This window comes from Coregonus lavaretus (genome assembly GCF_964263955.1).
Source record: "Coregonus lavaretus genome assembly, chromosome: 24".
Classification (NCBI taxonomy): domain Eukaryota; kingdom Metazoa; phylum Chordata; class Actinopteri; order Salmoniformes; family Salmonidae; genus Coregonus; species Coregonus lavaretus.
The window spans coordinates 41,455,538-41,467,438 of NC_140011.1; the positions used below are offsets into that span (position 1 = coordinate 41,455,538).

The window sequence follows — 11,901 nt, forward strand, 5'->3', positions numbered from 1 at the left end:
TGACGGAGTTACAGGTACTCGAGAAGTGTTCTCCCAGTGTCGTTCTGTTTTTCCAGTCAGAATTAGTATTTCATATTGTTTGTTGTCAGCCTGTTTTTTCGAGACCTATGTGCTCCTAATTTGCTTTTGTGTATAGTCAGTTGCGGCAGCGGCTTCTCCAGTCTCGCTTGCCAAATCGCGAGAACCCCACCGTACGACGAACGTCCAGAGGCCTGCAGGGAATTCCTCACCCAGTGTTCCCTGATGTCCAGCCTGCAACCCTCCTCCTTCCCAACGGAGCAGGGCCGGGTGGCCTACATTATGGCTCTATTGACAGGTCGGGCCCTCTCTTGGGCTACCGCGGAGTGGGAGAGCCAAACTCCGGCGTGCTCCGACTCCTACCAATTCATCCAGGAGTTCTGCAAGGTGTTTGACACCTCTCGGGTGGAGTCGAGGCACGAGGCCGGGAGGTGGCTCATGGCTTGTCGGCAGGGTGACCGTTCGGTGGCAGACTACTCCATGGAGTTCCGGACCTGGGCTCGAGAGGCAAGATGGGAGGAGGCCGTCCTGGTTGTCCTGTACACGCAGGGGCAATCGGAGGGGATGAAGGACGAACTCTCCTTCAGGGAGCTGCCTGAACAACTGGACGGCTTCGTCGACCTCTCTGTGCGGGTGGAAAAAAGGCGTCGTGAGAGGGCGTACGAGAGAGGCATGACGTAAGGCTCGCCTCCGTGTCTCCCTATCAGCCCGGAGTCTTTCCGCCGATTCAGGAAGGAGACGCCTCAGGAGGAGGCTACGCAGCTGGGTGCAGCGCGCTTGTCCTGAATGAAGAGGCAGAGGGTCTGCCCCAGGGACGTTTCCGGAACTGCGGCCACGCAGGTCACCACGGCGACTCATGCCTGGAGAAGCCGGGAAAACGGGAGGGTGCTAGGTATCTGGAGGGTGCTAGCAAGCCGGAACCGAAACCCCAACTCCAGAGACGCCCAGACTTTTCCTCCTCGTCAGGGTTCAGTGGACCTACGCTGGGATCTGGTGGAGGGGTTTAGTAAGAGGCATGCCAAGGGCCTCCCTCCTCACAGGCCTTATGACTGAGCTATCGATCTCCTGCCGGGCGCCATGCCAACACGAGGGCACTGTTACAGGAGTGGGTCGCAGTTCCGGAGTGACCCACTAGGTGTCATCCTCCGACAACCATTGGCACCTCCTCACTCACAGTCGTGACTAGATATCTGCCTATTGGTGTCACCTGTGGCTATCTGATTCACCTGTGTATTTATGCCCTCACTTCCCTGTGTTCCCTTGCTCAGTTTTCTCTGCTAGTTCCTTGATGTCAAGCAGTACGTACAGTTAGTCAGCCACCAATTGTGCAAGTTCTCCCATTTAAAAAGATGAGAGAGGCCTGTAATTTTCATCATAGGTACACATCAACTATGACAGACAAATTGAGGAAAAAAAATCCAGAAAATCACATTGTAGGATTTTTAATGAATTTATTTGCAAATTATGGTGGAAAATAAGTATTTGGTCACCTACAAACAAGCAAGATTTCTGTCTCTCACAGACCTGTAACTTCTTCTTTAAGAGGCTCCTCTGTCCTCCACTCGTTACCTGTATTAATGGCACCTGTTTGAACTTGTTATCAGTATAAAAGACACCTGTCCACAACCTCAAACAGTCACACTCCAAACTCCACTATGGCCAAAGGACACCAGATCACAAAATTGTAGACCTGCACCAGGCTGGGAAGACTGAATCTGCAATAGGTAAGCAGCTTGGTTTGAAGAAATCAACTGTGGGAGCAATTATTAGGAAATGGAAGACATACAAGACCACTGATAATCTCCCTTGATCTGGGGCTCCACGCAAGATCTCACCCCGTGGGGTCAAAATTATCACAAGAACAGTGAGCAAAAATCCCAGAACCACACGGGGGGACCTAGTGAATGACCTGCAGAGAGCTGGGACCAAAATAACAAAGCCTACCATCAGTAACACACTACGCCGCCAGGGACTCAAATCCTGCAGTGCCAGACGTGTCCCCCTGCTTAAGCCAGTACATGTCCAGGCCCGTCTGAAGTTTGCTAGAGTGCATTTGGATGATCCAGAAGAGGATTGGGAGAATGTCATATGGTCAGATGAAACCAAAATATAACTCGTCGTGTTTGGAGGACAAAGAATGCTGAGTTGCATCCAAAGAACACCATACCTACTGTGAAGCATGGTGGTGGAAACATCATGCTTTGGGGCTGTTTTTCTGCAAAGGGACCAGGACGACTGATCCGTGTAAAGGAAAGAATGAATGGGGCCATGTATCGTGAGATTTTGAGTGAAAACCTCCTTCCATCAGCAAGGGCATTGAAGATGAAACGTGGCTGGGTCTTTCAGCATGACAATGATCCCAAACACACCGCCCGGGCAACGAAGGAGTGGCTTCGTAAGAAGCATTTCAAGGTCCTGGAGTGGCCTAGCCAGTCTCCAGATCTCAACCCCATAGAAAATCTTTGGTGGGAGTTGAAAGTCTGTGTTGCCCAGCGACAGCCCCAAAACATCACTTCTCTAGAGGAGATCTGCATGGAGGAATGGGCCAAAATACCAGCAACAGTGTGTGAAAACCTTGTGAAGACTTACAGAAAACGTTTGACCTGTGTCATTGCCAACAAAGGGTATATAACAAAGTATTGAGAAACTTTTGTTATTGACCAAATACTTATTTTCCACCATAATTTGCAAATAAATTCATAAAAAATCCTACAATGTGATTTTCTGGATTTTTTTTCTCATTTTGTCTGTCATAGTTGACGTGTACCTACGATGAAAATTACAGGCCTCTCTCATCTTTTTAAGTGGGAGAACTTGCACAATCGGTGGCTGACTAAATACTTTTTTCCCCACTCTACAGGTACTGAAGAAGTGTTCTCCCTGTGTCGTTGTGTTTTTCCAGTCAGAGTTAGTATTTCGTATTGTTTGTTGTCAGCCTGTTTTTGGAGACCTAAGTGCTCCTCATTTGTTATCATGTATAGTCCGTTGTTTTGTATCCTGGCTTTTGGACCTCCAGTAAAGATCCTTGTTTCACCATCCTTGCCTACTGCCTACTGCCTACTATCTATCATGCACCGCACCTGGGTCACACCTCACACCAACCCTTACACACTGGTTTGAATCCCCAAGCCAACTAGGTGAGAAATCTGTTGATGAGACCTTGAGCAAGGCACTTAACCCTAATTGTTCCTGTAAGTCGCTTTGGATAAGAGCATCTGCTAAATGACTAAAATGTAAAAATGTATTAGTAGTGGTTCCCTAAAGATGTCCCAACTATTAACAAAATATCAACTGTTGATAATAGGCAACATATTTCTAGGGTTACAGTTAATTAAGAGGATATGCCTATATGGTTAGGGTTAGTGCAAACTAATAAGTTGAAATGTTGTCGACGGTGGATTGTGTATTTTTATCATCTTACCCCTGCCTGCAAACCAAATTTACATCTGAGGACAATCAAGTTTGACTGTTTGATTGATTGATTTGTTTGATTTATTGATTTGATTGATTTGTTGTTTGTTGTTTGTTTGATTGATTGATTGAAATTCTACTGAACATCCACCAACCATCTATTTGGGAGCAGACTGCCATTGAGGTTCACATCCACCGGGAGGCGCACTACATCTTCTGCCTTGATGTAGACATGAGGTTCCATGGCCGTGTGGGGCCAGAGGCTCTGGGGAGACTGGTGGCCGCCATCCACCCCTGGTAATACTTACTTACTTACTTAAAGGGCCAGCATACACCCCTGGTAATACTTACTTACTTGAAGGGCCAGCATCCAACCCTGGTATTACTTACTTACCTACTTACTTAAAGGAGAAGTTTCATTTTTTACAACCAAAGATCTATATTTATGAAGTAAATGGCATGTTATAGAATGGTCAAAAAAGGTGTCTGGACCCTTCTATAACATGCTATTTACATGTACAGTATATACACTATATATACAAAAGTATGTGGACACCCCTTCACATTAGTGGATTTGGCTACTTCAGCCATAACCGTTGCTGACATACAGTGCCTTCGGAAATTATTCAGAGCCCTTGACTTTTTCCACATTTTGTTACGTTACAGCCTTATTCTAAAATTGATTAAATTGTTTTTTCCTCATCAATCTACACACAATACCCCATAATGACAAAGCAAAAACAGTTTTTTTGAAATGTTTACTAATTTATTAAAAATAAAAAATGGAAATATCAAATTTACATAAGTATTCAGACCCTTAACTCAGTACTTTGTTGAAGCACGTTTAGCAGCGATTCCAGCATTGAGTCTTCTTTTGTATGACGCTTGGCACACCTGTATTTGGGGAGTTTCTCCCATTCCTCTCTGCAGATCCTCTCAAGCACTGTCAGGTTGATTGGGGAGCACTGCTGCACAGCTATTTTCAGGTCTCTCCAGAGATGTTCGATCGGGTTCAAGTCCGGGCTCTGGCTGGGCCACTCAAGGATATTCAGAGACTTGTCCCGCAGCCGCTCCTGCGTTGTCTTGGCTGTGTGCTTAGGCTCGTTGTCCTGTTGGAAGGTGAACCTTCACCCCAGTCTGAGGTCCTGAGCGCTCTGGAGCAGGTTTTCATCAAGGATCTCTCTGTACTTTGCTCTGTTCATCTTTGCCTCAATCCGGACTAGTCTCCCAGTCCCTGCCACTGACAAATATCCCCACAGCATGATGCTGCCACCACCATGCTTCACCATAGGGATGGTGCCAGGTTTCCTCCAGACATGACGCTTGGCATTCAGAGAATCATGTTTCTCATGGTCTGAGAGTCTTTAGGTGCCTTTTGGCAAACTCCAAGCGGGTTGTCATGTGCCTTTTACTGAGGAGTGGCTTCCGTTTGGCCACTCTACCACAAAGCCCTGATTGGTGGATTGCTGCGGAGATGGTTGTCCTTCTGGAAGGTTCTCGAATCTCCACAGAGGAACTCTAGAGCTCTGTCAGAGTGCCCATTGGGTTCTTGGTCACCTCCCTGACCAAGGCCCTTCTCCCCAGATTGCTCAGTTTGGCCGGGTGGCCAGCTCTAGGAAGAGTCTTGATGGTTCCAAACTTCTTCCATTTTAGAATGATGGAGACCACTGTGTTCTTGGGGACCTCCAATGCTGCAGAAATATTTTGGTATCCTTCCCCGGATCTGTGCCTCGATACAATCCTGTCTCGGAGCTCTACGGACAATTCCTTCGACCTCATGGCTTGGTTTTTGCTTTGACATGCACTGTCAACTGTGGGACCTTATATAGACAGGTCTGTGCCTTTCCAAATCATGTCCAATCAATTGAATTTACCACAAGTGGACTCCAGTCAAGTTATTTCAGTTTTTTATTTTTAATACATTTGGAAAAATGTCTAAAAACCCGTTTTCACCTTGTCATGGGTATTATGTGTAGATTGCTGGGCATTATATTTTAAATTTCATTTTTTAATCAATTTTAAAATAAGGCTGGAACATTACAAAATGTGTAAAATGTCAAGTATTCTGAATACTTTCCGAAGGCACTGCATATACAGAAGTATGTGGACACCCCTTCAAGTTAGTGGATTCAGCTATTTCAGCCACACCTGTTGCTGACAGGTGTATAAAATCAAAGCAAACAGCCATGCAATCTCCATAGACAAACATTGGCAGTAGAATGGCCTTACTGAAGAGCTCAGTAACTTTCAACATGGCACCGTCATAAGATGCCACCTTTCCAACAAGTCAGTTGGTCAAATTTCTGCCCTACTATTACTGCCCTGGTCAACTGTAAATGTTGTTATTGTGAAGTGAAAATATCTAGGAGCAACAACGGCTCAGCTGCGAAGTGGTAGGCCACACAACCTCACAGAACGGGACCGTCGAGTGCTGAAGCTCGTAGTGCGTAAAAATCGTCTATCCTCGGTTGCAACACTCACTACCGAGTTCCAAACTGCCTCTGGAAGCAACGTCAGCACAATAAGTCTTTGTCGGGAGCATCATGAAATGGGTTTCCATGGCCGAGCAGCCGCACACAAGCCTAAGATCACCATGCGGTGGAGTGATGAATCATGCTTCACCATCTGGCAGTTCGACACAAAGTGAGGTCCATACAGAAATGGTTTGTCGAGATCAGTGTGGAAGAACTTGACTGGTCTGCACAGAGCCCTGACCTCAGCCCCATCGAACACCTTTGGGATGAATTTGAACGCCGACTGCGAGCCAGGCCTAATTGCCCAACATCAGTGCCCAACCTCACTAATGCTCTTGTGGCTGAATGGAATCAAGTCCCTGCAGCAATGTTCCAACATCTAGTGGAAAGCTTTCCCAGAAGAGTGGAGGCTGTTGTAGCAGCTAAGGGGGGACCAACTCCATATTAACGGTCATGATTTTGGAATGAGATGTTCGAGGAGCAGGTGTCCACATAGTAGTGTATTTTTAAATTGGTTGTAAAAAATATAACTTCTCCTTTAACTTGAACACAATGGTGAAATGTAGATTTACTCCTAAATAGACATACCCAAAAGTAACTGTTTTTCATGAGATGGACATAAACAATAACTAGTAATGCTGCATAGTTCTAGAAAGGTCTGGAACTCCCCTTTCTGGTAAACATAATTATACATTTTTCACATTTAAGGACACAATCTCAAGAAACATAGTACAAATATTACAATTATATATGATTTTCTCTCTATTCAACGAAAGTGGGGGAATAGGGCTTGAAACGACTGAAATGCTTTCTAAATATAGTAACAATCAAATTATAAATGACTTGCTATAAGATTTCACCTTTCTTATAACTGTAAAACAAATAAGATCATATTTAGTGACAGTACAAATTAGTCCCCATTTCATATAACTGACGACAGAGCATTTTCTACCAGGTTCTCTGAGCGACGCAGAGACACCCTTTGAATGTCTGCAGACTCGTTATAACATCAGCTTTCGTCCCTCTGTGACCACGAGAATGGTCGTGTTTCAATTCTACGAAATTATTTAGTATTTTTTCATGTTGAGAGCTCTAAATACGGCTGAGAATATCACAGCGAGATGAAACCACAACTCCTGGATTCGCTAGACTGCCCCCCTTAATATACTGTCTCCCAGGCTGGGCTCCATAGCAGACAAAATCAATTCTTTGTCTGGATAGGCCAGAAAATGTGACATGGATTTTCCATCTGTTGATACTCTACAGGTGGTCATACTATCAACAAACTATCTGTTGATAAGCAACTGCTTGCTAAGTTTAGGGTTAGGTTTAGAATAAGGGTTAGGGTAAGGGTACGGGTTAGGGCTAGGGTAAGGGTAAGGATTAAGTTCAGGGTTAGGATAAGGGTTAAGTTCAGGGTTAGGGCTAGGGTTAAATTCAGGGTTAGGGCTAGGGTTAAATTCAGGGTTAGGGCTAGGGTTAGTAGATAGTTAGTTGAAATGTTACTGATAGTCTGTAGCTTGTCCATCTGTAGGTGCTCTACAGACTATCCAAATAAAGTTTCACCCTGACCTTGGTAAGGGTATTTTCCTGGTTAAATAAAGGTTACGTAACAATACAAAATTGTCTTGTGTCTTGCAGGTTCTACTGGTACCCCCGGAACCAGTACCCCTACGAGCGGCGAACCGTCTCCACAGCCTATGTACCCCTGGACCAGGGAGACTTCTACTACCAGGCCAACATATTCGGAGGAGCGCTGGAGGATGTTCACAGGCTGACCAAGACGTGCAGGGAGCACCTGGAGGTAGGTACTCATGCAGGCAAACACACACTCACACACTCATACCTGACAGACAGTCATGCAGACAGAAAGGCATGCATTCCGACGCGTAGGCACAGACGCAGGGAGGCAGGCAGGCACTCACTCTCTCTCAACCCCCTCCGTAGTCACTCACTCAGTCATTCTCTCACCCAATCCCCCGTTCCCTCTTCTCCCCCTATCTCCACCCCTCTTTCCCCACCCCCTTCATCCCTCCCCCTACCTCTCTCCCTCTTCCTCCTTCTCTCCCTCCCCCCTTCTCTCCCTCCCCCCTTCTCTCCCTCTTCCTCCTTCTCTCCCCCCCCTCCCCCCTCTCTTCCCCACCCCCTCCCTCTAGGTGGATAAGTCTGTGGGTGTGGAGGCTGTGTGGCAGGAGGAGAGTCATCTGAACTGGTACCTGGTGAAGAATAAGCCCACCAAGCTGCTGTCACCTGAATATGTGTGGGACGACGCTAGAGGACGGGAAGCCAAGGAGATAAAACTGGTCCGCTTCTCCTCTGTCATCAAGAACAAGGCAGAGGTCAGGGAGAACCCATGAGATGCAGCCCAGGCAAAACCCAGATATCTTAAACAGGCTGATTTTTTTATATTACGCTAATTAGACTTCCGCCTGGGGCGCGGACATCGACTGTAGAGTTTTAAAGACTCAAGAGCAAACCACTTTTCCTTCCTCATCTCTGAGATCTGCCACAACTCAAAAATCCTGTTCAAGACAATTGAGCTTGTTGTTGGTGCCCACCCTAACAGTGACATGTTCGCGTCCCCTGATCTTTGTGAACAGTTTTTACAATTATTATCTATTATTTTAGGATGTGAAACACTTTAATACTTGTATTGAAAAGCGCTATACAAATAAAGTTTATTATTTTGATTATATTTATGATTATTATTATTATTATTAAGTAAGTTGACATTTTATACATGAAATTACATTTGTCTCTCTGGCATCTGTTGTCGTGTCTGATATTGTCCAACCAGTAGCGGAGCAAGACTGCATGAAAATGACGTACGGCCAACGGAATTCCGTCCTGATGTTAATGAGGTGAGTATGCATATCAATGGCTCTGTCATTGGGATGTAGCTCAGTTGGTAGAGCATGGCGTTTGCAATGCCAGGGTTGTGGGTTCGATTCCCACGGGGGGCCAGTATGAAAAAAAAAAAATATATATACTGTATATATAATGTATGCACTCACTAACTGTAAGTCACTCTGGATAAGAGCGTCTGCTAAATGACTAAAATGTAAAAATGTCTTTGGGTGCTCAATGACGAGACTTGGGAGAGCAGTTAGCTAGCTACTTTTCATCACTGTAAATTCCGACAACTCAAGGAGGGTTATTATTCTCTGGGAAATAATCTCTCCTGTTGACAATGTTCTGTTCTTATATTTGACGAGGTTGAAACACTTCTGACACCATGTTATGATATTAGTCAGATGTGACTGTACTGCGCAGCAGAGTACGAGCAAATGGCTCAGCTTCAAAATGTTAGTGATCAATTTAGTGATACCCGAGCCCTGCCCGTACCCTAGTTATCGATGAAAAAACAGGCACTAACCTGATGTATAGTGTGAGGTGTGACCCAGGTGAGGTGCAGGATATACAGTAGGCAGTAGGCAGAGATGGTGAAACAAGGATCTTTACTGGTGGTCCCGACGCCAAAATACAAAATAACAGACTTATCATGATAAAAGAAAGGCGGAGCAAATAAGTCTCCAAAAACCGTCTGACAGCCAAAATACGAAATACTACCTACGACTGAAACAAATAACGAAACAGGGAGAACACTTCTCAAGTACCTGTACATAGATCTCCGATCAGACACTGAGTAGTACTGCTGGACATAGAGAAACTAGCAGAGAAAACTGAGCAAGGGAACACAGGGAACTGAGGGCATAAATACACAGGTGAGCAGGTAGACACAAGTGACACCAATAGGACACTGATTAGTCCAGACTGTGAGTGAGGAGGTGCCTAAGGTTGTCGGAGGATGACACCTAGTGGGTCGCTCCGGAACTGCGACCCTCTCCTGTAACAGTATAGTGTCGGGGTCTGTCAGGGTCGGGTAGCAGAGCTCTTATAGGGAGGGGCCATCTGTATAAAGGTATACCTGTTTCACCTGCGTGCTAAAGTTATGTTCTAGCCATAGAGAATGAAAGAGGCCTCTAGTGGCCAAAAGGCCATTTTAGCATCGGCAGCGCCACTAAGGCTTCCATCACGCTTCCGCCATTTTTAAGCAGTCAAATGGAATGAGAGGTTCGACAAGCAGGTGTCCACATACTTTTGATAATGTAGTGTAAATGGCTTCATTGCCAAAATGTTGAACTATCTCTTTAATACGGAGGAAATTACAGTCATTGGAGCCCATTACAGGGCTTTCTCTGTATAGAAAATTCTTAGGCGGGGCCGTCTAAGTGGTCATTTTCGGGATGGAAAAACAGTTTGTGTCAACTTATACAACCAAAACCAGATAGAAAGCATAAATAAAAGACATTGAACTATATATATATTTAGGAAAATAAGCTTTAAAACTGCAAAATTGTCTCTCAGCTCCATGCCAAACTGTGTAGAATTGATTGAAATTTGCTTAAAAACTGCTAAATATTCTCTCAGCTTAATTTAAAAAATGTGTAGAATTGCAGAAAATTAGCTTTACAACAGCAAAATTGTATCTACGCAGCCAAGATACCTTCCTAACTAATGGACTATGTATCTGTCACATTATGGCATCTGTGAGCACACGGGCAGCCCAATTGAGGCCATGTCCATTTTGAAGTAGTCCATTTTCTTCTTCTACTACTTCTATGAGTTGGTACACAAACTGAAAGCATCCATACTGCCACCTGGAGTGTGTTGTTTGAACAGGTATAAGCCAAGGTTGGCGATTTACTGCCACCTGCAGTTATGGAATATTTGAGCATCAAAACCGTGATGTATCATGGGCAAATTGTGACTGACTGACTGATATACAAATAATAATAATGAGTCGTTATTTATGATGCAGGGTGATTTGTAGATCAGTCAGTCGGCAGTCGCCTGCACTGTCAGCTGCACTGTCAAATAAGCCCATTAGCTGAGCGCTCCTGATGACCTGGATGGAATAATGTGATCCTTCCTTAACCAGAGATGCTGTATTTAATGACGAGATGGTCTTGTCTCCACCCTAACAATGGGAGTCGTCCCAAAGGCGGGATTTGTATTCAAAACAGTATTTTCTGGATTTATTTTGTAAATACCTTTTATAGATATGTGTAAATAAAAGTAGAACGAGCTGATCTGCTTTTTACACTAGGATTTTACTACTAGATGTTTAATGTTTCCTTTGAAAAAAACATGTAAAAAGGAAAAGTTTCACCATATTAAAAAGAGAGTTCAGTTCACGTAACATCATTGACCTTAAAATGAGGGACAGACGTAAATTAATCACTAATCACATGAAATAAATCATAATCTTCAAAAAAAAAAATAACTAGGGCTTTACAATGATGGTGAAATCCCAGACCTAGATCAACAGCACTAGGTCTAGGAATCATGTCGTATTTTCGTGGACAATTTGGAGAGACAACGCTCCCAACAAATCACGAGTTTGGGTAGGCGGGTCAGGTGACCAGACATTCCCTATTTCTGGTGGCCTGTCCCCGGCTAGAGCTGTCCCTGGAAATGTCCCTGATTAGCACTCAGAAAGAAAAAAAAGCAACTCTGAATTTAAATTGAGGCTGATATTTCAGTAATCAAATGCTCTATCCATTCAGAATTGCATATAAAAAATTATGTATATTCCTGTACCCAGCTGGTTTGCTCCCACAGCTTCACTGCAGACCTTTTATGAGAATGTTTGATCATTGATATATTGTAACCACCACATGAACAACCATGCCCACGGCCAGAAAGTGTATCCAACAGCATAGGCTACCAAATTTGGTCAAAAATGACTAGATAGGCTATTAAGAGAACTGTGGTAATCTATTTCCGTGTTATAATTAATGGAAGTATTTGACTATATTGAAAAGCTATAGTTAAATATACAGTGAGGTCTAAAATGATAGGCACCCCTTGATAAAGAGCACAAAATTCTGTATAAAATAAATAATGCAAATACTGAGCTATATTGTATGCCATTTTTTTGGACAATTATATTATTTTATACTAATGCAATTACCCAGTGAAAGATATTTTGTTG

The 11,901-nt window shown here is 44.2% G+C and overlaps 1 protein-coding gene across 1 annotated transcript in view; it reads left to right on the forward strand.

Moving 5' to 3' along the window:
* Positions 1–8,260, forward strand: part of LOC311099353 (globoside alpha-1,3-N-acetylgalactosaminyltransferase 1-like) — a gene marked incomplete at both ends in the record, with an annotated part of 53,606 nt that extends 45,346 nt beyond the window's left edge. The window contains 3 exons of the mRNA XM_084140071.1: positions 3,602–3,726; positions 7,545–7,707; positions 8,060–8,260. Of these exons, the coding sequence (XP_083996197.1) occupies positions 3,602–3,726; positions 7,545–7,707; positions 8,060–8,260 (489 nt within the window). The remainder of the gene's footprint in view (positions 1–3,601; positions 3,727–7,544; positions 7,708–8,059) is intronic.
* Between the last annotated feature and the right edge of the window lie 3,641 nt (positions 8,261–11,901).